A 25,552-nucleotide genomic window follows, 5' to 3' on the forward strand; every position below is an offset into this window, starting at 1 on the left:
GGATCTGGGGGTCTAAAAGACCACAAACCCCTCCTCTGCACTTAAAAGCATCCAAAATGCCAAGTATGGCTGTTTTGAATGCTGTACGTTTTTTGAATTTGAAATTAATGTCATATCAAATGGAGACCCGGTGGGACAGGGGACCGGGGCGAGCCACGGAAGGAAGACTTCTCAGCCGCATCGGTTGTCATTACAAGACAGCCGACCATCGGCTATGGACACCGGTACCGGGGTGATGCCTGCACTTTCGCGAAATATCGGTAAATCAAAAGGCCGATTCTGATATATCGGGCAAAATGCATATTGGTCCTCGATATATCGGCTTTGCCGATAATCGGTCGATCACTAGTTAAAAGCAAAAAACGCACTTACAGAGGTACAAGGAATGAAAGCAGTAAGTCAAATGCTGTGTCCAGAAGGCCCTGCATTCCATGGGCCAGAAAGGCTCGAAACCGGAAGTGACGCAATGACGCTCTAGGCTACACCTAAATAGGATATCTAACTGACACTTTTTGGGGACCAGTGACACTAATACAGTGATCAGTGCTAAAAAAAAAAAGAAACACTGCACTAATGACACTGGCAGAGAAGGGGTTAACATCAGGGGGTGATCAAAGGCTAAATGTGTCCCTAGGGGGTGCTTGCTGCTAACTATGGGGGGGGGGTGCACCGATTGGGGAAAGATCCTGGTTCCTATTTGATGTGGCCATCTTGTCCCCTTTCAGAACGGTGGTCTGCCTTGTTTACATAGGCAGATTGCTGTTCTGCCTCTCCCGGGATGATCGTGGGTGACTGGTGGACATTAGGTCCGCCGGACCCGCTGATTGACATCCCTGCTAGCCAATCATGGCACGATCGTAGCTCCGGTGGCACGATCACACCATCTAGTGGCTATTGAATGAAATGATGTATAGGTACGTTGTTTGGCTCAATAGAGCCACACTGCCGCAGTAAGAACACGGCGGCCGGTTGGCAAGTGGTTAAAAGAGAAGTAAGCGATTTGTGGAAAAAAATTATAATCACCTAGGGGGATGCTGCATCTTTCCCCTGCTGGCTCCAGACCGAGAACTGAGCACTCAAACACCGCTGATCACTCACCTCTCAGTCTTCAGGCTGCAGAAAGTGGTGACTGTCAGTCTTCGGCTATCTGCTCTGCCCCTCCAGCGCTCACTGGAGAACTGGGCTGTGGAGGGGAAGAGAGCAGCTGGCTCTGACTCTTAGCAGCTTGCTGAGAGGCTGAGCCAGCGGCCAGTCAAGGATCCCCACCTTATGGACCATTTTCAGACCCTGGACTGGACTGGCTCTGTGACGTCAGCCAACAGCAGGCTTTAGCTGAAAACAGGTCACTTGAGTGCAGAATAAACTGCACTTCTGTAATCCTCAGGAGAAGTACAGCCAAAAAAGTGATTCTAAATGTAAACATTTTTTAAAAATACAAAATGTTCTACTTACCTGCTCTGTGCAGTGGTTTTGCACAGAGCAGCCCCCTACCTTCTCTTCTAGGTTCCCCCTCTGGCACTCCTGGCTCCTCCCCCCTGCCGAGTGCCCCCATAGCAAGCCACTTTGTACCTTAATGCATAGAAAAATGCATTAAAAATGGAAATTCAGAAAAGTTAACAAATGTAACAACTTTACCATAAATACGTGGTAATGACATGGCAGCGATAATGAATGCTGTGTGATAGTCGCCCCCTATAGTAGTAGCCAGCAGCATGTCATTCGTGTGATAATTGCAGTTTTCAGCATTTTCCGGCTAGCTCTGGTACAGGATGGTCTTCATATAAGTCATATAATAACAAGTTATTATTTATATGCTGTGTGGTGCAATTAATATACTAGGATGTCTTTCTGTTCCCTCGAATCCCCTGGTTTTGACACTTCTGCTCTTCCTGTTTTCTCAAGTCCTTTCCTGTGTTTTTGTTACACGTACGAAGAATTTTAGCTGTAAAGTGGTTCAGCCAAAAGGTGCTTGTGATACAGCGATTTCAGATCTCAGCCATTTGTGATAAATCGGGGGACATTTATAGAAATAAAATGCACCAATAGTGTGAAACCCCTCTATTGGATTTATTGAAAGTCAAAATCACACTTACATCTAGGAAATGATCCTAGCTCTATATAGTAAAATCCTCGCTGGCCCAATACAAGCAAACCACCCGCACTTCTGGGAACGTGATGATGTCAGCACGCAGGTCCGCCCTACACTTTTCGTCACATGTGACGTCGTCTGGGGCACGGAAGCCTGGGTATTTTTCTTGTATTCAACTGGCGAAGATATAGCGCTATGATCATTTCCTGGAATGTAAGTGTGATTTTACCTTTCAATAAATCTAATATACAAACACTTCTCCAAAACTGCTAAATAGGATTTTTCGGATTCTATCTGCATTGGAGTGATTGTCTTCCTATCCTGACCCTTAAAATCACTGCATATGTGTAATATTTGGATTTTGTTCTTTATTTAAAAAAAAAAAATGTTTTTGTTTTTTTTTTCTTTTAAGAAATTGGACTGCTTTTTTTTTTTTTTTTTTTTATATGGTTGTTTTTTTTTTCTCTTTTTTTTAGGAAATTGAGCTTTATTTTTGTTTTGTCTTCTTTGTTTGGTTTTTGTTCTTTTATTTAAAAAAAAATGTGTTTTTTTTTTTAAGAGATTGGGCTGCTCTTTTTTTTTTCTATATGGTTGTTTTTTCTTTTCTTTTTTTTTTTTTTTTTTTTCTTTTCTTTTTAAGAAATTGAGCTTTATTTTTGTTTTGTCTTCTTTGTTTGGTTTTTGTTCTTTTATTAAGAAATTGGGCTGCTTTTTTTTTTTTTCTTCTATATGGTTGTTTTTTTCTTCTTTTTCAGTTGTGTTTCATTTCTTTTTTGTTATTCATGACATAGCTTAATGAAACTTGTTTACAATTCCTTAATGCTTAGCAGAGTTTATTTTTAAGCATAGCTCTTTGTTGATAACATATTCTCATTTTGGTTTCTGGCAGCAAACATCATGCTGGGTATTAAAGCAGAAAATAGTTACATTCTAAATCAAGATGAAGCCTGTCCCCGGGGTTATAGTGCTCTGGTCTGTTGTTTCCTCCTTTTTAGTCCTCTAGAAAAGGCTCCTTTTGTCTGACCCCATGACCTTATCTTCCTGCTAAGTATGACCCTGCATTTCTTAACTTCTTGAGAACACATTCACATGCAACTTCCTTCCCTCGGAAAAAGGATCTGAGTCAGTAAAACAGAACGCTGCCCCTCCTGACCCTAAACAGAGAGGTTACAGCTCCCTCTGTCACCCTACAGCCCACCCCACTACCCAATATGACAAGTGACATTTTTTTCCAGTAAAGTATATATATAAAATAATAATGTGCACAGTGCAGTAATTCCTATTAGCCAATCAGATTTCAGTTTACTGCAGTCAGATCAGTAAAATGCATTTTTTTTAATCCTAGATGACAGATGTATTATCTGGCTGTTGTTGGTCAGATCTGGTGGCAGTCCTATGTTTTTGGTGCCAGGCAGATGCCCACCAGCTCACAACGGTCAGGGTAAAACGTCATTAGAATTGCCCGAATTCAGGACAGTGCTGACAGGGCCACTCGCGACTCGAATTTGGGCCTATTCAGCCAAAATGTGAGTCATACATGGCTAGCTGTCTGTCTGATCATTTGGCAGATTACATTCAGTTTAACTATCTTAACAATTGGCAGGCACATATTTATACCGAGCCACTGAGCGCTCCCTGTAGTGGCTAATCTAAAAATCTATAAATAATAAAATACAATTTAATAGCTAGCTTGAACTTTTTTAAAAAAATTACTTTAACCATTTGACCTCCGGAAGATTTACCCCCCTTCATGCCCAGGCCATTTTTTGCGATACAGCATTGTGTTACTTTAACTGACAACTGCACGGTCGTGCAAGGCTGTACATAAAATTAATTTGTGTCATTTTTCCCACAAATAGAGATTTCTTTTGGTGGTATTTGATCACCACTGTGTGTTTTTTTTTTTTTTCCGCTATAAACAAAAAAAGACCGACAATTAAAAAAAAATATATATATATATATATATTAGGGATCGACCGATTATCGGCAAAGCCAATATATCGAAAGCCGATCTGCACTTTCCCCGATATATCGGAATCGGCCACTGAGGATACCGATATTGCCAATATTTCGGGAAAGTGCTTGTACTGGAGTGATGCCTGCAGCTAGATGCATCACCCCGGTACCAGCGTCCATACCCGACGGTCGGCTGTCTTGTAATGACAACTGATGCGGCTGAGAAGCCGCTCAGCTGTCATTACAAGGAGCTGGAGGGGACGGCTTGCCCAAGTCTCCCATCCCACCGGGTGATCCGGGCATCCTACCTGCACGGCCGCTAAAGAGAAGACCCGATCAAAGCTGCATTCGGCTCTGATCGGGTCTCCATGTAAAAACCCGGAAGTGATGTCACTCTGCGCCAAATTCAAAAAAATGACAGCATTCAAAACAGCCAAACTTGGCTGTTTTGAATGTTTTAAGTGCAGAGGAGGGGTTTGGGGTCTTTTAGACCCCCAGATCCCTCTATAACAGTACCTGTCAAGTGTAAAACTAAAAAAATAAAGATTTTTTTAAATGTACAAAAATATCGGCCAATATCAGCCAATACCGATATTCAATGGCCTGAATATCGGTATGGGCAACTAAAATCTCCGATATCGGTCGATCACTAATATATATATATATATATATATATATATATATATATATATTTTTTTTTTTTTTTCCTTTCTGCTATAAAACATATCCAATAATTTCTTTATAAATTTAGACTAATTTGTATTCTGCTACATATTTTTGATAAAAAAATCCTAATAAGCGTATATTGATTGGTTTGCGCAAAAGATATAGAGGCTGATTTACTAAAGGCAAATAGACTGTGCAGTTGCACTCTGCAAGTGCAATTGCTCCAGAGCTTAGTAAATGAGGTAAAACTTTACTTTGCAAAAAGTACCCAATTACGTGCAAGGAAAATAAAAATAGCTCATTTTTGTCTACACATAATTGGAAGATGAAAGTCAGCAGAGCTTTTCCTCATTTACTAAGCTTTGGAGCAACTGTTCTTGCAGAGTGCAGCAAAGTGCACAGTCTATTTGCCTTTAGTAAATAAACCCCATAGTGTCTACAAACTATATGGTATATATACAGGAATTTGTATTGATTTATTTTTTTTTACTAGTAGATCAGCGGCTTATAGCGGGGCTGCGATATTGCGGCGAGCAATTTGACACTAAGAGGGAGATTTACTAAAGCTGGAGTGTGCAAAATCTGGTGCAGCTCTTCAAAGAAACCAATCAGCTTCCAGGTTGTATTGTCAAAGCTTAATTAAACAAGTTTATCTAAGAAGCTGATTGGCTACCATGCACACCTGCACCAGATTCTGAGTGCACCAGTTTTAGTAAATCTCCCCCTAACTGACACTTTTGACACTATGTGGGGACCAGTGACACCCATACAGTGATCAGTACTAAAAATTTGCACTGTCACTGTACTAAGGACACTGGCTGGGAAGGGGTTAAACTTCTTGGGCGATCCATGGGTAAATGTGTACCCAACCAGTGTTTTTGTGTACACTGTGTACTTCTTTTACTAAGGGATGTGATGGATTTTCTTTCCCTGCTTTTCAGGGAAGGAAAATCCATCACATCCCTGCTGCTAGGATGGAGCCCTGCCTTGTTTACATATGCAGAGCTCCGTCTATCCTCTCTCCTCGATGATCAGCGGACATCCATTGGCCTGCACCCGCTGATCGGCTTCTGCTGTGACTAATTACAGCAGAAGCGGCACGCTAGCAGTGTGCGTCGCACACGCGTGTCTCCTACCCAGAAGTGCTTCATTACGTTTTTATCATTTCAAAGCAAATGCAGCTTGAAGTGAAAAGCCTGCTGATATACGCCCGTAAGCTTTGTTTTTAGTGGAAGATTTTACAGGTCAGATTGTGTTTAACTGCCTGGTCCCTTAAGAGTCATCTTCCTCACCCAAACTCTTCTTTGTCTCACTGTCAGTGTGAAGTATATACAATGGGTGAAGTAAGTGCATATTTGGCATGTGTATTTATTGGCCTCATTGGATGGTGTCACTGAACGCAGTTTTGATGTGCTGTGATGGTGTTGTATTTAGGATTACATAGTGCTGCTGTCACATAGATGAATGTTTTTAACAACTCTGCTGTGTATGCCCAGCTTTATAAAGGCATTTCTAACTCCTGATAACTGTCAGACTACTTTGTGTTCACTTTTTTCTTTTTTTAATCATTTACAAATTCTTCTTCAGTTGGCAGGCGGAGTGATCCTTGGAGTAGCGCTGTGGCTTCGACATGAGCCCAAGACTTCAAACCTCCTGATCCAGCAAATCGGGGATAAGCAGGTTCCAGCGACCTTTTACATCGGTGAGTGATTTCTTTTTTCCATCTTTCCATTAGGTAGCCGTCTAATTTCTCACCTTTTAAAAAACTTCAGACAAGTGTAAAAGCACCATTTGATGCAGTTGTTTATTCATTTAACCACTTTACCACCGGAGGATTTTGCTGTCTTCCGTCCAGGCCACTTTTTGCGATTCGGCGCTGTGCGACTTCAACTGACAATTGCGCGGTCTTGCGACGCCGTACCCAAACGAAATTTACGTCCTTTTTTTCCCACAAACAGAGCTTTCTTTTGGTGGTATTTGATCACCTGTGCGATTTTTACTTTTTGCGCTATAAACAAAAAAAGAGCGTTTATTTTGAAAAAATAACAATATTTTTAACATTTTTTTATATGAAATTCCCCCCAAAAAAGATGTAAAAACCAATTTTTTTAAAAATTTTTGGCCAATTTGTTTTATGCTACATATTTTTGGTAAAAAAAATCGCAATAAGCGTATTTTGATTGGTTTGCGCAAAAGTTATTGCGTTTACTAACAAAGGGAAAGATTTCTGTCATTTTTGGTGTTTTTTTTTTAACGCGTAATGGCGGCGATCTGCGATTTTTTTTGCGGGACTGCGACATTGCGGCGGACAGACCGGACCCCTGACTGACATTTTTGACACTTTTGGGGGTACCAGTGGCATTACTGCAGTAATCAGTGCTATAAATATGCACTGTTACTGTAAAAATGACACTGGCAGGGAAGGGGTTAATTTTATTGGAGAGGGAGGGGTTAATGTATGCCTGGTGCTTACTGACGTGTAGGGGGGGAGGTGACTGTGTGAGTCATGGACAGATCGGATGTCCAGCTATGCTGAACAGTCCGATCTGTCACTCCCTGTCACTATGGAGATCCGCCCGCTGTGTTTACACACAGCGGGCGGATCTCCAGACTCGATCCCCGACGATCGGGTAAGAGCAGCGGCGATCGCCGCTGCTCCTCCCCTGGCCCGACTCCCGCTGTGAATGAAAACAGTGGGAGCGAGCCTCCGGCGGCGCGCAAGCGCCGCCCAGAAGGGGGAGTGTCCAATCACGTTAATACTACGTGGCTGGACGATAACGAACCACTCTGCCGCAGTAGTATTACTGTGAGCGGTCGTAGAGTGGTTAAAGCAGGGGTGAGCAACTGCGGCCCTCCAGCTGTTGCGGAACTACAAGCACCATTATGCATATGCCTCTGGGAGTCATGCTTGTAACTAGCGATCGACCGATTATCGGCAAGGCCGATATTGACTTTTGCCGATATATCTGTATCGGCCCCAGAACTGGACGATATTGCCGATATTCCAAATATTGCTCATGTAAGGGTAAAATGATGTCACATAGCATAATTCCGTTTACAAATGTTATTGAATATGCCACTCACATATGTACAAATTAAAGATATAAGCAATTCCACATTAGCAGATCTGCTGGCAGATCGGTATCTCTCACCCACTTGCCGTAAGTGATACCCGGGTGATACCGCTCCGTTCAGCATCCACTCAATACTGCTCTGTCTCTCACCAGCTCCAACTCCCACCCACCCGATACCGATCTGTCTCTCACCCACTTGCCGTAAGTGATACCTGGGTGATACCGCTCCGTTCAGCATCCACTCAATACTGTTCTGTCTCTCACCCGCTCCATCTCCCACCCACCCGATATCGATCCGTCTCTCACCCACTTGCCGTAAGTGATACCCGGGTGATACCGCTCCGTTCGGCATCCACTCAATACTGCTCTGTCTCTCACCCGCTCCATCTCCCACCCACCCGATACTGATCCGTCTCTCACCCACTTAACGTAAGTGATACCCGGGTGATACCGCTCGGTTCGGCATCCACTCACTACTGCTCTGTCTCTCACCCGCTCCATCTCCCACCCACCTGATACCGATCCGTCTCTCACCAACTTGCCGTAAGTGACACCCGGGTGATACCGCTCCGTCCCGCATACAATGACGATCTTGGAGGTCACATGGTTACGCCGGGCGTGACCACGCACGTGACCTCCGAGATCGTATGCCGGACGGAGCGGTATCACCCGTGTGTCACTTAGACACATAGAGAAATACCCATCTGCCAGCAGATCTGCTAATGTGGAATTGCTTATATCTTTAATTTGTACATATGTGAGTGGCATATTCAATAACATTTGTAAACAGAATTATGCTATGTGACATCATTTTACCCTTACATGAGCAATATTTGGAATATCGGCCAGTTCCGGGGCCGATACAGATATATCGGCAAAAGTCAATATCGGCCTTGTGACATCATGTTACCCTTATATGAACATCACCACCTAATGGTTGGAGGAGGAGAAGACTAGTCTCCGACCCTGACATAGGATGTACAAAATATCGGGCGATACCGATATGCGAAGGCCAAAATATCGGTATCGGCAACGAAAAACTAATATCGGTCGTTCCCTACTTGTAACTGTCAGCCTTCCAATGCCTCATGGGATATGTATTTCTACAACAGTTGCCCACCTCTTTTTCTCTATCGCTCATTGACAGACGTAGTCTTCTTGATTCTCAAGAGCTGGGTTATGTTGTCTCCGCAGGAGTAGGACTAGGCAGAATGACAAAACGTTCTGGCTCCACCCTAGGGGGCAGTCCCTGAGGGTATATCCTCCCTCTCTCTGCTACAGGGAATCAGTTTTTTTCTGTCTAGTCAGGAGTAAGGACCTAAGTTCCTTGCTGGGATCTTTTGGTCCTGGCAAGACTTTTTTTCTTTAAGAAAAAGACATTTTTTTAGGTAGTTTTCTCCAGTGTTTTTTTCCTGTGAGATCTTCAAGCAAAAATGCCGGACTGGGCGACACTTGTGGTCACCCCAGCCGGCCTACGAGCACGTGCAGACCAGGCATTGCGCTTGGTCGGCCGCGACATATTCAAGTAAGTATGCGGGGCCGGGCGACGGGCTGGATGTGAGATCCAGTGGTCACCCCGGTTTCTGCCTAAAAGCGCGTGCAGACCAGTGCGCTGAGTCGGCCGCGACGGAGTCCCAGTAAAGGGACTGACTTTGCGAGTTAAAAGCTCGCTTGGACGCCAGGACCAGAGAGTCGAGGCGTCCACAAACCCCCCACCCCGGTGGAGAGGGTATTATGAAGAGAGGGTGCCTGTCGGTCGGTATGGTGAGTAAAACGTTCCCTTTTTTCCTCATTTATGAGGCAGTATATATTATGGGCCCCTCCATATATGGTCAGTATATATCTGACACTTACAAGTCCCCCTTGTAATACAGCATGTGTTTGTGGGAAGTGGACTTGGTTCAAGAGCTAACACTCTACCCAGCAGACTGTAACATTACAGCAGACATAGGAGGTATAATCCTACCTTATGTGCAGTGTATCTCTGTAGATCCATATGTCACCTCTCAGCAGAGTGCAGGTGGATGTGCTGGGAAGACGATATCGGCGGTCCGCCGCCATTTTGCCGTAGACCGAATACATATATGTCCTCAGGTCACGCCGGCCGCCATGTTTTTGGAGTCTTATGTCTCTTCTATGGGGGCGGCCATGTTTTGTGAGCCCAGCTTCCTCGTGGAGGGCTGGGAACCCTGGAAGGCGTACACAGGGGGCGGAGCCACGCCTTCTGCCCGGGAAAAAGCAAACAGCTCCTTCCAGTCTGTGTAAGACAGACGCTGGCTGCAGTTTGTTGGAAACTGCACTGCATCGGTTGGTGAGCCTTGGGGGTCCCTCTCTCTCTCTCTGGGATCGAGAAGCAGGTACTCTGAGGGGCGCTATTGCGCTAGGGGGAGACACAAAAAAAAAAAAAAAAAAAGTTTTTTTGTTTATTGCTGGCAAGAGTGTCCTGTATTAACATGGACCCTGCCACTCATGTATCTCCTCCGGATCCCCTCGAGGGGTCTGCGGGATCCTCCAGCACCCCATTGACAATTGAATCTTTGTCAGCTATTATGGAAACTTTTGTGTCCCGGGTGGAAGTGGCTTGTCAGGGACAGGGCGCAAGAAAGCGACCCCCGCCTAACCCCTTATTATCTGAAACCTCGGATTCAGACTCTGAGCCTATTTCTGCAGTTGCAGGTACTTCATCTGGTATTGGTGTCTCGGGTCCTGTCTCTTCAGACAGTGAGGAGGATGTTTCGGCATCTGCCATAGCCCGAGAGGAAGCGTTGGTAAACGCACTCATTGTATCTGTTCAAGAGACTTTAAGGTTACAGGGTATTCCATCAGAAATAGCTGAAACTGAGATCCCTTTTGGGACTAAAAAGCGCATCAAAGTGGCAAAGGTTTTTCCATTGCCCAAATGTTTTGGCAATCCAATCGATGAAGAATGGCGTCTGCCAAAACGCACTTTTAATATTTCCAAACGCATTGACAGGCGTTATCCGTTTGAGGAAACCCTTATTAAGAAATGGACAGAACCACCTGTGGTGGATTCACCTATTGCTAGATTGAATAAAGCCACGGTTATTCCTTTAGAAGACGCTCCGTCTTTTAAAGATCCAGTGGATCGCAAGATAGAAGCTATGTCTCGCACCATGTTTTCCTTGATTGGATCAGCTTTCAGACCAATAATTGCTATTGGTCTGGTTTCGCAGGCTGTAACTGAATGGACCAAGTGGTTACGCCGGGACTTAGAAGAAGTCCCTCAGGCGGTATCAGATTTGTTGGAACAAATGATACAGGGGTTACAGTTTGTATGTGATGCGGCGTTAGACGCCACTCCATTAATGGCGCGAGCATCAGTCTCAGCAGTGGTTCTCTGGCGTACACTGTGGCTAAAAGGTTGGATAGCCGACCAAGGTTCCAAAAAAGCATTGGCTAATATCCCCTTTTCAGGAGAGCGTCTATTTGGAGCCAACTTAGATGAGATCATTAAGGATCTCACCGGTGGAAAAAGCACCTTTTTACCGCAAAATTTTAAAGATAGAGGAACTCGTCAAAGACGAGGGCCTTCTTTTTCTGCTCACAAGAGGTTTTTTCGTCCAGCGGGTGAAAAAACTAAGTCCTCCAAGCCTCCTGCAGGAGGCGTCAGGGGTCGTTGGTCGGGCAAGCAAAAGCCCGCCCCCTCCAGACCTGAAGATAAACCATCCAAAGCCTGAAGGTGCGCCCCCACCCATAACTGGGGTGGGGGGACGTCTTCGCCGGTTCCCGGATCCATGGCTTTCCAGAATCCCGGACAAATGGGTTTGCGAAGTCATAAAGTCAGGGTACAAGATCGAGTTTCGATCTCTCCCACCGGCGCGATTCTTCCCTTCCAATATCCGACTATCTCCGGATCGTCTAGAAGATCTGCGGAGAGCAGTCACAGATCTACTACAACAAGGAGTGGTAGTCCACGTTCCTTGGACAGAACGGTTTCAAGGGTTTTATTCAAACCTGTTTACAATACCCAGGAAAGAGGGCAAAGTGCGTCCAATTCTGGACTTAAGAGCGCTCAATTCTTTCGTCAACATAAGAAGATTCAGAATGGAGTCCATTCGCACGGTAGCAGCCTTCCTGCATCCAGGGGATGTCCTAGCGTCTATAGACATCAAGGACGCCTATCTTCACATTCCCATTTTCGCAGGACATCAGCGTTTTCTACGCTTTTCCGTAGAGGAGAACCACTATCAGTTTGTGGCGTTACCTTTCGGTCTCGCCACGGCTCCGCGGGTCTTCACAAAGGTGTTGGCCCCTATGTTGGCACTTCTGCGCCAAAGAGGTATATCGATTCTAGGTTACCTAGACGATCTTCTGCTTCATGCAGAATCTCCTCAGACCTTGCTACAAAACATAGAAATTACTATGATTTCTTTACAGGAATTCGGGTGGCTGGTGAACCAGCAAAAGTCATTTCTGGTTCCCACCCAGAGGCTCGAATATCTGGGTCTAATTCTAGACACAGTCAGGACGAGAGTTTTCCTTCCGGTAGGGAAACTTCGAAAGATTCAATCAGCAGTCCAGTTGTTACTGTCCAACAGCTGGTCTTCCCTTCGGACTTGCATGAAGGTTCTGGGGTTGATGGTGGCTTCATTCGAAGCAGTCCCATTTGCCCAGTCCCATACCCGAATTCTTCAGCAAGAGATTCTCCTCAGATGGAATCGGAATCCGGAATCCCTGGACAATCAGATCCGATTGAGCAAACAGACCAGAGAGTCTCTGGTTTGGTGGCTTCGGTCTCCAATGCTCAGCCAGGGAAAGTCATTTCTGCCAATATATTGGACGATAGTGACCACGGATGCCAGTCTATCCGGATGGGGAGGAATTCTCGGTCAATTATCTGTCCAGGGACTTTGGTCCCCGGAAGAATCCAGATTACCGATAAATGTATTGGAACTGAGAGCGATCAGACTTTGTCTGATTCACTGGACCGAGCAGCTCCAGGGCAGCCCGGTTCGGATCCAGTCGGACAATGCCACGGCCGTGGCTTATGTCAATCATCAGGGGGGCACCAAGAGTGTCCGAGCGGCCAAAGAAGTGGCTTGCATTCTTCGCTGGGCGGAACGATTTGTTCCAGCAATCTCTGCGGTGTTCATTCCGGGGGTGGAGAATTGGCAGGCAGATTATCTCAGCCGTCAGACCCTGGATCAGGGGGAATGGTCCCTCCATCCAGACGTTTTCCACCAGTTGTGCCTACGGTGGGGCACCCCGGATGTGGATCTGTTGGCATCACGATTCAACAGGAAAGTTCAGAGATTCGTGGCTCGCTCCCGCGATCCTCTAGCAGAAACCGCAGACGCACTGATCGCCCCGTGGGGGCAATACCAGCTAATATATGCCTTCCCTCCTCTCGCGTTACTGCCAAGACTTCTTCGCAGGGTAGAGGAGGAAGGAATCCCAGTAATCCTGGTAGCTCCGGACTGGCCTCGTCGAGCTTGGTACGCCGACATGGTCAGACTGGTGGCGGACGTCCCGTGGAGACTTCCTCTCAGGGAGGATCTACTGTCTCAGGGACCGATCTTCCATCCTGCTTTACGATCGCTGGCTTTAACGGCCTGGCTATTGAGACCCAGGTGCTGAAGGACAAAGGTTTGTCAGCTTCAGTTATTCCTACTCTAGTTGAAGCAAGGAAAGCGACTTCCAGAAAGATTTATCATCGCACATGGAAGTCCTACATTGCATGGTGTGAACCTTTGGGGTTCCGTCCTCGGTCTTATTCGATTAGTCGAATATTGGCTTTTCTGCAACAAGGGGTTGAGCAGAAACTGGCCTTGAGTACTATCAAGGGTCAGGTCTCAGCATTAGCCATCTTCTTTCAGAAGCCTTTGGCTACTCATTCCTTGGTGCGGAACTTCATCCAGGGGGTGCGACATCTGGCTCCGCCAGTGCACGCGCCGTTACCCCCCTGGGATCTTAATTTAGTGTTGTCGGTTCTTCAGAAACCTCCCTTTGAAGATATTAGGGAGATTCCTCTACCCACGTTGTCCCAGAAGGTGGCCTTCTTGGTGGCTATTACTTCTGCACGCAGGGTGTCAGAACTGGCCGCATTATCTTGTCGTTCACCATATCTGGTGGTTCATAGAGATAAGGTGGTTCTTCGTCCGAATCCATCCTTCCTACCAAAAGTGGTTTCAGAATTTCATCTGAATGAAGAAATTGTATTACCTTCCCTGTGTCCTAAGCCCAGTCATCCTCGGGAGTTTGCGTTACACTCCTTGGATGTGGTCCGGGCAATCAGGGTATACTTGAAAACGACAGACTCGTTTCGCAAGACGGATTCACTTTTTGTGATCCCAGATGGACCCAAAAAGGGGTTGCCTGCATCTGCCGCGACCATTTCCAGATGGATCAGACAGACGGTAGTACAGGCTTATTCTATTAAGGGTCGGGAGCCCCCGTTCCCTGTTAAGGCGCACTCCACTCGGGCACTTAGTGCGTCATGGGCCTTTCGCCATCAGGCGTCAGTGGTCCAGGTGTGCAAGGCGGCTACCTGGTCGTCGGTGCATACCTTCTCTAAACATTATAAAATTGATGTAATGGCATCGTCTGATGCCTCATTTGGCCGCAAGGTTTTGCAGGCCGCAATTTGAGGAGACCAGTGGTCTACCTCGAGGGTTTTTTTCCGTTGGAAAATTTTTTCTTTTAGTCTCATTCTTTGTTTATAATGAGCCTTTAAAACTTCTAGTTTGGCACCGGTTGGGCCTACTAGATTGGATTTGATTTTGTCAATCCCACCCCTCATTTGTGGCACTGCTTCTGGATGTCCCAGCTCTTGAGAATCAAGAAGACTACGTCTGTCAATGAGCGATAGAGAAAAATTGATTTTTGTAAGAACTTACCGTAAAATCCTTTTCTCTTAAGCTCATTGACAGACGTAGTACCCGCCCCTCTATCATTGAGTTGGGTTGGGTTAATTTCTCTGTACTGCTTTAAACAGAACTGATTCCCTGTAGCAGAGAGAGGGAGGATATACCCTCAGGGACTGCCCCCTAGGGTGGAGCCAGAACGTTTTGTCATTCTGCCTAGTCCTACTCCTGCGGAGACAACATAACCCAGCTCTTGAGAATCAAGAAGACTACGTCTGTCAATGAGCTTAAGAGAAAAGGATTTTACGGTAAGTTCTTACAAAAATCCATTTTTTAAAGTGGTTGTAAACCCTTACATATACCCAGTGAAGTGACCGGCCTCAGGTGATACACAGAGATGAAACAAATTATCCTACATAAGGTGTACCTGTTTATCTGTAGTCTTCTCTACATCTATTCAAAGTGCAGAATTTAAAAAGATTGCCTGAGCTGTCAGGAAAAAAAGGGGGTGAAGAGCTGAAGTTACACTTAGCATAGCTCAATGAGGAGAGCTGAGAGCTGATTGGAGGGGAGGGTCACATCAGCCTTTACACAGGAACAGAGCTGAGGCTGTCAATCACAGGCTGTGTGCTGGAGCTCCCTCCCCTTTTCAGCTTTTTTCTTTTTGAGTCAGGAAAAAAGCAAAAAGTAATTCATGCTGATAGCAGAGGAACAAAGCAGCAGACAGAAATTACACTCAGTGTTCTGGATTGAGACAAGTACACACTATAGAGGGATATGCTTTGTTCGTATTTCATGTCTGAGGTTTACAGCCATTTTCAAGCTAAACTTCAGGTAGTTAGAAAACACCAATTTTTCTGTAATCAGTGTAAGTACCTGAATTTGACTTAGTATCATCCTGTTGAAGTCCCCTGTATAGCAGAGCTCAGTCAGGAGTAGGGAGAAGCAGCACAAAGAACTGTGCTGCTGTACAAGGAACATGCTGATAGCAGGAGAGAGCAGAAAGATAAGCCCATCAGTCTTTTTGCTTCCCCTTTTACTGTCCAGTCACAGGCTGAGGGACGTGACAAGACCTATACATTTTACTTAACTGCAGTAGAGAAAAATCAGGTCCCTTTCCTGCCAGCCAAGGCTGCTCTGTGTGGTAGAGTTGTGTAAATCTCAGGACTGTATTCTCACATATAAAAATCCTTTGTCAGCTATTACATTAATATTTCAATATAACGAACATAAGTAACTAAATCTTTCCTGATAACGTTGGCTGAGGAAAAGGCGGAGTGAGCAGTATTGTTGAGTTATGTGCATACGGCTGCTTCTCATCCAGTGAGCAGGCAGCAGGCAAAAAGGTGACAACACTGTCTTCCTTTACTCCTAACAGAGAAAATGGTGTCACCCTCCTGGCTGCAGTGTCTGGCTCTGGTGTTGGAATCACAGAAATGACAGAACCTCAAATCCTTCAGCACCCTGGTGACCAACCTGTGATCGGAGGGCCACATGTGGCCCTTTGGTACTTTTTTGTGTGGCCCTTGGACCCAAGAGTTTGTAGTGGGATGGTTTATTTATAAAGTTGTAATAGCAGTAATCTCTATTAGCCTTGTGTAGCATATCCCCAGTCCCTTATTCTCTTCTGCAGCATGCTTCCAGCCTAACCTATTGCAATTCATTTCCTCTAGTATGTCTGCAGTCTCTGTCATTTCTAGAATTACATATATGGAACACTATGTTCAGCCCTTGGTGATGTCGGGGATCACAGTAGAGGCCCCCTGTACCTCACAAGTTCACAACTACTTCTTTAGCATGTAGACAGGTTGCCTACAGAAGTGTAGTTTTAGCTAGTGGCTGGCCCAGGCTGGGGGGGGGGGGGGGGGGGGAAGAGTTGTGTGTGCTGCTGTTCCCGGGCTTTTCACATCCTTGGATGTGGTCCGGGCAATTAGGGTGTACCTGGCAGCTATGGAGTCTTTTAGGAAGTCAGACTCTCTATTTGTGCCGCTTCCTGCAGATGGATCAGACAGAAGGTTTGGGTTCCTCCTTTCTCTGTCATGGTGCACTCTACTCGGGCGCTCAGTGCCTCCTGGGTCTTCCATCACCTGGCATCGGTAACGTAGGTATGCAGAGTGGCCACCTGGCCGTCAGTGCACACTTTCACAAAGTTCTATAAAGTGGATGTGTTGGCATCTACAGATTTTGCAGGCTGCTGTTTAGAGGACCATGAGCTCCAGTTGTTTTGGTGGAGCTCTTGTTTACCTGGTGGGCTATAGTTAGCCTTGGCAATTTATTTTTCGCTGTTCCCACGCCTCATGTTTAACACGGCTTTGAGACGTCCCAATGGTTGAGAATATCAGGAGCTGTGTCCGTCAATGGACGAAAGAGAAAATAGGATTTTTGACTTACCGTAAAATCAATTTCTCTGGTGTTCATTGACAGACACAGCACCCACCCCTCTGTGGAGTTGTATTCTTCTGACACTGCTTGTAACAAAACTTGTACCTATAGCAGAGAGAGGGGGGTATATCCCCTGGGACTTCCCATAGGCGTAGCCAGACTTTTTTCTGCCTAGTGTCCTACTCCTGTAGGGGGCAGTATAACTCAATGGTTAACCTCCCTGGCGGTATCCCCGAGCGTGACTCGGGGTGGATTTTTTAGTCCAGGATCGGTATCCCCGAGTCACGCTCGGGGTAGATGTGCAGAGAGCGCAGCGGCGTTTCTTACCTTCTCCTGGCGATCCAGCGATGATCTCTCATTGCTGTGACCGCCAGCCGAGATCCCCGCCGCTCGTCTGTCGGTCTGATGACTTCCTAGTTCCGTTCCCTGCAGCAGCAATGCTGTATGGGAGCGGAACTGGGAGGGAAATTCAAACGTTGCACAAAACACAAACACATAACACATTTTATATTAAATATATATATATATATATATATATATATATATATATATATATATATATACCTATATACACACATAGGATTCGATTATAATTCATGCGTTATATATTATATATATATATATGTGTGTGTGTGTGTGTGTGTGTATATATATATATATATATATATACACACACACACATATATATATAATATATAACGCATGAATTATAATCTAATCAATAATATAATTTTATTATATATATATTATATAATACAATTATATTATATTATTGATTAGATTATAATTCATGCGTTTGTGTTTCAAATTTATCACATCTGGGATGTCTACTAGACTCTTGTTTTGGTCAGGTTTAAGTCAGTAATTACTAAGAATTGTAGGCCTATAATACATAACGCCAAATTTCCATGAAAAAAAATTGTACCGCTTTTGGTACAGAATTCCTGACATAATCATACCGCCAGGGAGGTTAAGAATGTCAGGAGCTGTGTCCGTCAATGAACATCAAAGAAATGGATTTTACGGCAAGTCAAAAAATCCAATTTTTTGGCCGCTGATTGAACAGCTATATTATAATTAAACCACTATGGACCAAAGGGGACGAAAACAAAAAAAGGGGAGGGGGGGTCATTGTTAGGGTTTCCATACATTTTAATGGAATCAGTTACAGAATTGTGCTTAGCTAAGGTGCAGTGTAGCTTCTGATACACTATATTACCAAAAGTATTGGGACGCATGCCTTTACACACACATGAACTTTAATGGCATCCCAGTCTTAGTCTGTAGGGTTCAATATGGAGTTGGCCCACCCTTTGAAGCTATAACAGCTTCAATTATTCTGGGAAGGCTGTCCACACGGTTTAGGAGTGTGTCTATGGGAGTGTTTGACCATTCTTCCACAAGTGCATTTGTGAGGTCAGGCACTGATGTTGGACAGGAAGGCCTGACTCGCAGTCACCACTCTAATTCATCCCAAAGGTGTTCTATTGGGTTGAAGTCATGACTCTGTGCAGGCCAGTCAAGTTCCCCCACCCCAAACTCACTTATCCATGTCCTTATGGACCTTGCTTTGTGCATTGGTGCGCAGTCATGTAATAGGAAGGGGCTATCCCCAAACTGTCACCACAAAGTTGGGAGCATAAAATTGTCCCAAAATATCTTGGTATGCTGACGCCTTAAGAGTTCCCTTCCCTGTAACTAAGGGGCCAAGCCTAACCCCCAAAAACAACCCCAGACCATAATTCTCTCTCCAAATGATTTGGACCAGTGCACAAAGCAAGGTCCATAAAAACATGAATGAGCGAGTTTGGGGTGGAAGGCTATGAGACTTGGGCCTCATCCACATGGATGTTTTGAGATACGGGTATGGTCTTGCATAAAAATCCAAGCGTTTTCCCAGGGACAAAATGCTACAGGTGGCGTGTACACCATAGAGGTGAATAGCTCTTGCACTCATGTAAATGGACTTGCACTCATGTAAACACTGATGCATTTTTTTTACCCGTGTATGACGCATTTCCTGAAAGCAAAGCTTTGGCGGAATACATCCTTTGCACATGCAGGTCCTTCGTTCTATGTTTGGCGGAATATGTCCTACGTGCAAATGGCAAAGTAAAAAAAACAATAAGGCTACGTTCACATGTGGGCGTAGCGGATCGCGGGCAGAATCACCACGATTCTGCCCGCGATCTGGAAATCATTGCAAATCATGGGACACCTGTGCGTTGCCCGTGATTTGCAATGGCACCCCAAACGCTGTGCGATGTTGCCGCGATTTCCGCCTGCCGAATTGCGGCAACATCGAGGAAACAAAATCGCGGGACGCATGGTGCTCCAAAGAAGCTCTTGTACCTTTTTTGGGCATCATGCGTCCCGCTATTTTGTTTGCGCGATGTTACAGCGATTTGGCAGGCAGAAATCGCGACGACATTGCACAGCATTTGGGGTGCCATTGCAAATCACGGGCAACGCACAGGTGTCCCGCGATTTGCAATGATTTCCTGATCGCGGGCAGAATCGCGGTGATTCTGCCCGCGATCCGCTACGCCCACATGTGAACGTAGCCTTATTGTTTACATGAGTACAAGAGCGTACAGCCATTTAACTCTTCGGGCAGCTATATGGATCAAAACGCCAGGATATATTCACCAGATCCTGCCTGCTCCCCAAAATGTCTGTGCGATTGAGGTCATATACTGCAAAAGGTCCACGATTTGTGCAACTATTGGCATAACAGCAATCAGTATATCGTGCCGCAAAATCCCTTACAATATCACTGACATCTATTCATTATAATTTTTTCTAGGTATCTATATAATCATCGCAGTTGGTGCAGTCATGATGTTTGTAGGTTTCCTAGGATGTTATGGCGCCATTCAGGAATCGCAGTGTCTGCTGGGAACAGTAAGTCAAAGTCAATGTGCCGCATATTTAAGTGATGGTGTTGCCGGGGAGAACAGACTCTTTCCGAGATTGCTCTGGCGCTGCAGCGTCTGCATTAATTTGTTTAATAAGTTCAGCATATTCCAGACACGGTCATCCACTTATTACCAGCCGGACGGAGAGTGCTCCAGCCAGAAAGGTGATAAATCCTCCGAGGTCTTAGACGTGTACATACACCGTGTATAAATCCAGGGCAGCTCACTGGAGACAGAGGATGATTTGTATCTCTGATGTCAGCTTCTCTCCTCTCTTCTTAGTTATTAATCCACTTAATAGCTCTGTGTGCCTTTTTAAAGTGCACCTGTCATTTAAACACACCAGTTAGCCATAATGTTAGCTTAACCACTTAAGCCCCGGAAGATTTTACCCCCTTCCTGACCAGGGGGTTTTTTGCGATTTTTTTACTGCGTGACTTTAACGGACAATTGCGCGGTCGTGCGACGCTGTACCTAAACGAATTTGACGTCCTTTTTTTCCCACAAACAAGCTTTCTTTTGGTGGTATTTGATCACCTGTGCGATTTTTTGATCATGCGCTATAAACAAAAAAATTGCGTAAATTTTTCAAAAATAACAATATTTTTTAAATTTTTTTATATGAAATTCCCCAAAAAAATGTAAAAATAATTTTTTTTAACATTTTCGGCCAATTTGTTTTATGCTACATATGTTTGGTAAAAAAAATTGCAAAAAGCGTATTTTGATTGGTTTGCGCAAAAGTTATCGCGTTTACTAACAAAGGGAAAGATTTTTGTCATTTTTGGTGGGTTTTTTTTTAACGAGTAATGGCGGCGATCTGCGATTTTTTTATTTGCGGGACTGCGTCATTGCGGCGGACAGATCGGACCGTTGACTGACATTTTTGACACTTTTGGGGTTACCAGTGACATTACTGCAGTAATCAGTGCTATACATATGCACTGTTACTGTAGAAATGACACTGGCAGGGAAGGGGTTAACTGTATTGGAGAGGGAGGGGTTAAGTGTGTCCTAGGGGCGTGTTTCTAACTTTGATTGGACATGGCTACTAGTGGAAAAACGGAGATCAACGGTCCTACATAGTAGAACCGTCTGATCTCCATTTTTACACAGGGGAGAATGACAGGCGGCTTGTTTACATTAGCCGCCTGCCTTTCTCCCTTCCCGGCGAACGATCGCGAGTGACCGGCGGACATCGGGTCCGCCGGTCACACGCACTGACTTGCTAGGGAACGAGCCGGGCGGGCGCGCGCTCGCCCGCTATTGGCTCACAAGCCAGTGACAGGCTAGTGACGTACCGGTACGTCACTTTGCCTGGCCGGGACTGACCGCCGCAGTATATGTACTTGCGGCAGTCGGCAAGTAGTTAAAGAGTATCCCTGAGTAAGTGCAATGTGAGCGAAATGTGCTTTTAAATCAGTCTGAACCACTTCTGGGACCTGTCGGTCTGTGTACTGGAAGATTCTTTATAAATTTCTATGGGGATTCAGTGCAGAGCAGGGGAAGGTTCAGGCCAAATTATTGTTCAAGCTTTGTAATTCACGAGAAGCATGGGACATTGTTAGTTATTCTACATAATCTAATATGATTCTCCTAACCTACATTTTGTATTTCTACAGTTTTTTGCTTGCTTGGTAATCCTATTCGCATGTGAAGTAGCTGCAGGAATCTGGGGGTTCGTAAACCGCGAGCAGGTAAGAGCAATGCTATACTGAAAATAAATGCTCCCTGTTTAGTGTCCATTAGATTGTAAGCTCTTCTGAGCAGGGCCCTCTTAATCCTCTTGTATTTTATTGTATTGTAAAAGTACTGTCTTCCTCTAATATTGTAAAGTGCTGCGTAAACTGCTGGCGATATAGAAATCCTTAATAATAATAATCTGTTCTTGTACCATAAGGTCTTATGGTGTGAATACACGATTAGAATATCGGCCGATCATTCGACCACCGACTTTTGAAAAAGTATTTGTTGGTCGAAAACGTTGCCAACATACACGGTCCGAATATCGCCCGACCGTTGCCCGCCGACCATCGATACAGTGTTCATCGGTCGAAAACGTTGCCAACATTAACGATCAAAAAAAAAACTGTTACAGACAAATCGATTAGATACGTAGTCCTCACGTTTCACGTTTAAGCGGAAGTGATGTAATGTGCGTGTGACCTTAAAGCCACGCCCTTCCTCCTAGCACCAATGACCGCCTAGCACGAACGAGCGTGGGACCGACATTAAACCGCATAATTTAATACAGCCGTGTGTATATATATCTCTATATCACCAACGTGCGTTCGTCGGGTAGTGTTCGTGTTCACAAACGGGCGATCGATATTGAATATGGATGAGGCCCAGAATGCCAAAATTTGCATCACTGCACTTTTTGACATTCCATGATATATTTTGGCTGAGAGGCCTTCTTTAGCTTTTTTCATTCGTGTTTACAAAACTTCTTGAACTTGTACAATGCTTCCGGGTCAACAAACATTTGCGGGAAAATATTTTCGGGCATGCGTGATGAGGTTATACAGATTTAAACTGAACGACCTCAACACCAACGTATAGAATATCGTTCTTTCGCAAACGAGACGACAGAATTTTTTGTGTTTTTCAAACGGTATTTTTCGTTCTCAATATCGATATCGCTCATTGATGGCTGGACATTAGCGAGTAGAATATCGGTCGATCGCTCGCTGAATGGAAATTTTTGGCCGATTTTCTTATCGTGTTTTCCAGCCATTAGTCAATAAATAGTGCCATGTCATACTGTGAGTGCACTAATCCATTGCGACCAATCAAAATTAATTTTGCAATGGCCTAAATAAATTCCTAATTGCTTTAGCTAAAGGAATGTGTGGGACTTTTAATAAAATGTATAGTGATATATACATCTCCATCCCTAAATGGATATACAAAAAGGAGAGGGTTGGGACTTTGTATGAGGCATGTGCAGCATGGCTAAAAAATGAATCAGTGTGAGCAATGTATATATTTAATGTATAAAACAGTAAATAGCGTAACATAATCACATTGATACATATTCTATGTCTATGAGCATACAGATAACATATAGCCAATCACGTGCATAGAAAAGCAAACATGGCAACATAGCACATAGCGTGGTGTGGTCACGGACGTGAATCCTTCATGACATAAGATCACTTAATGCAGGATGGTATATTAAAATCAAACTGGATAAAATGCCTAGAACCGTCAAAAAGGTCGGAGTGCATCCAAACATGACCGACGCGTTTCGTGGTAACCAACCACTCTTCGGGGGCGGATGCATCCAAGTATACCGGTTGAGTCTGGAAACTGTGAGACTGAAAGCTGAGGGCTTTAGCAGCGATTATGTTATGCTATTTACTCATGCAAAGTCCCAACCCTCTCCTTTTTGTATATAAATTTCTAATTGAACAAAAGAACGCTGCCCCAGGTTGGTCCCCTCTGCACACCCCACACACCTTCCACCAGGGTGCTTACCCAGCTCGCAGGCTGCACTGAAAAAAGGTAAGACGTCCGGACAGGCACACTCAAAAATAATTCACCTTATTGCAAGTTACAGCATTTTACCAAAAGTATTGGGGTGCCTACCTTTACACGCACATGAACTTTAATGCCATCCCAGTCTAAGTCTGTAGAGTTCAATATTGAGTTGGCCCACCCTTTGCAGCTATAACAGCTTCAACTCTTCTGGGAAGACTGTCCACAAGGTTTAGGAGTGTGTCTGTCTGTTGGAATATTTGACTATTCTTCCAAAAACGCATTTTTGAGGTCAGGCACTGATGTTGGAGAGAAGGCCTGGCATTGGCAAGCAGTCTCCGCTCTAATTCATCCCAAAGGTGTTCTATTGGGTTGCGGTCAGGGCTCGCAGGCCAGTTAAGTTCCTCCACCCCAAACTCGCTCATCCATGTCTTTATGGACCTTGCTTTGTGCACTGGTGCGCAGTCATGTTGGAACTGGAAGGGGCCATCCCCAAACTGTACCCACAAAGTTGGGAGCATGAAATCGTCCAAAATGTCCAACCCCTGAAAAACAACCCCACACAATAATCCCACCTCCGTCAAATGATATGGACCAGTTCACAAAGCAAAGTCCATAAAGACATGGATGAGCAAGTTTGTGGTGGAGAAACTTGACTGCCTCCGGAAAGTTCTGACCTCAACCTAATAGAACACCTTTGGGATGAATTAGAGCGGAGCCAGGCCTTCTCTCCAACATCAGTGCCTGACCTCACAAATTCGCTTCTGGAAGAATGGTCAAACATTCCCATAGACACACTCCTAATCCTTGTGGACAACCTTCCCAGAAGAATTGAAGCTGTTATAGCTGCAAAGGGTGGGCCAACTCAATATTGAACCCTACAGACTAAGACTGGGATGCCATTAAAGTTCATGTGTGTGTAGAGGCAGGCGTCCCAATACTTTTGGTAATATAGTGTACAAAGTAGAAAAATACACAGCAAGAGAGAGCGAGGTTGACATATTTTGCACGTTCATCGCTTAATTATAGTTTTGCTTAAGTGCTGAACGTGCAAAACACGTCAACCTCTCTCCCACTGCGTATTTTTCTGCCTTGTATATGCTGTAATTTGCAAGAAAGTAGATCATTTTGGAGTGCAGCTGTCTGGACATCTTTCCTATTTTGAGTAAATTCGGAGGTTACTGTAGGTTTCAATGCTTTAAGCACAACTAGGATGCACAGCTCAGTTTACATCGTCAGAACTGGAATAAATGAACTCTTGTGTGCATGCGCGGGGTTTACATCATTCCTCAGCTGGCCATTCTAGACGGCTGAAGACCCAGCACCCAGTAGAAGTCAGGAAGAAGATTTTGGCACCAGCGAGGGACCTCATTAACGTCAAATAGTTCGAACAGGGGTGCGTATTTGTAAAGTTTAGTATACATAGAAAAATATGTGGGCTTCTACTTATTACCTCCTTAAAATGCTAGTTGCCTGGCTGATAATGGTGACCCACTGGCCCTCAAGATTTTCTGAATAATTGACCAGAGCAATTATGTAGTTGAGGAAAGTTGGAGAAAAGTAAAAAAATCCTTATCTGCATACTTGTTCTGGGTCAGTGACTCAGAAAACGTTGAAACAAAAGAAGGAGAGCCAGGCTAATAGCAATTCAGAAAGAGAAGACAGCAACCTCCATGTTTCAGTTTTACTTTAGGCTACGTTCAAATCTTGGAATTGCTATTACAGGCGTTTTTCTGGGCGTTTTTTCAGGCATTTTTATGGGCGTTTTTGCAGGCGTTTTTCGATTGAATAGAGACCAATGGAAAACACCTGTATTCTGCCCAAAAAGAAGCTCATGTACTTTTTTGAGCGTTGGGCATTTTGCTCAAAACGCTCAGATGTGAACAGGGGCCATTGAAATGAATAGGATTTGTCTTGTTGGGCGTTTTGAGAGCTGATCCTAGAGCAGAAAAACGCCCCAAAACGCCTACATGTGAACGGAGCCTTAAGAATTAGCACACTTTACTAAATAAGTATTTATATGTAATTAATAAATAAATATGTCGCAGTTGGGACATATTAATTCATCAGTTTATGGAACACGAAGGGGTGTTTTATTTTTTCGAGCTGCCGTATTTTTTTCGAGCTGCCTTGTGGTGTTTTATTCAGATTGCGTTGGGTATT

General features: G+C 44.7%; 1 protein-coding gene across 1 annotated transcript in view; it reads left to right on the plus strand.

Moving 5' to 3' along the window:
• Positions 1-25,552, plus strand: part of CD81 (CD81 molecule) — a 104,098-nt gene that overhangs the window by 57,002 nt on the left and 21,544 nt on the right. Inside the window, exons 2-4 of the mRNA XM_082270450.1 lie at positions 6,299-6,413; positions 19,798-19,895; positions 21,532-21,606. Coding sequence (XP_082126576.1) covers positions 6,299-6,413; positions 19,798-19,895; positions 21,532-21,606 — 288 coding nt within the window. The remainder of the gene's footprint in view (positions 1-6,298; positions 6,414-19,797; positions 19,896-21,531; positions 21,607-25,552) is intronic.

Source organism: Pelophylax lessonae, assembly GCF_965119305.1.
Source record: "Pelophylax lessonae genome assembly, chromosome: 10".
NCBI classification, from domain to species: Eukaryota; Metazoa; Chordata; class Amphibia; order Anura; family Ranidae; genus Pelophylax; species Pelophylax lessonae.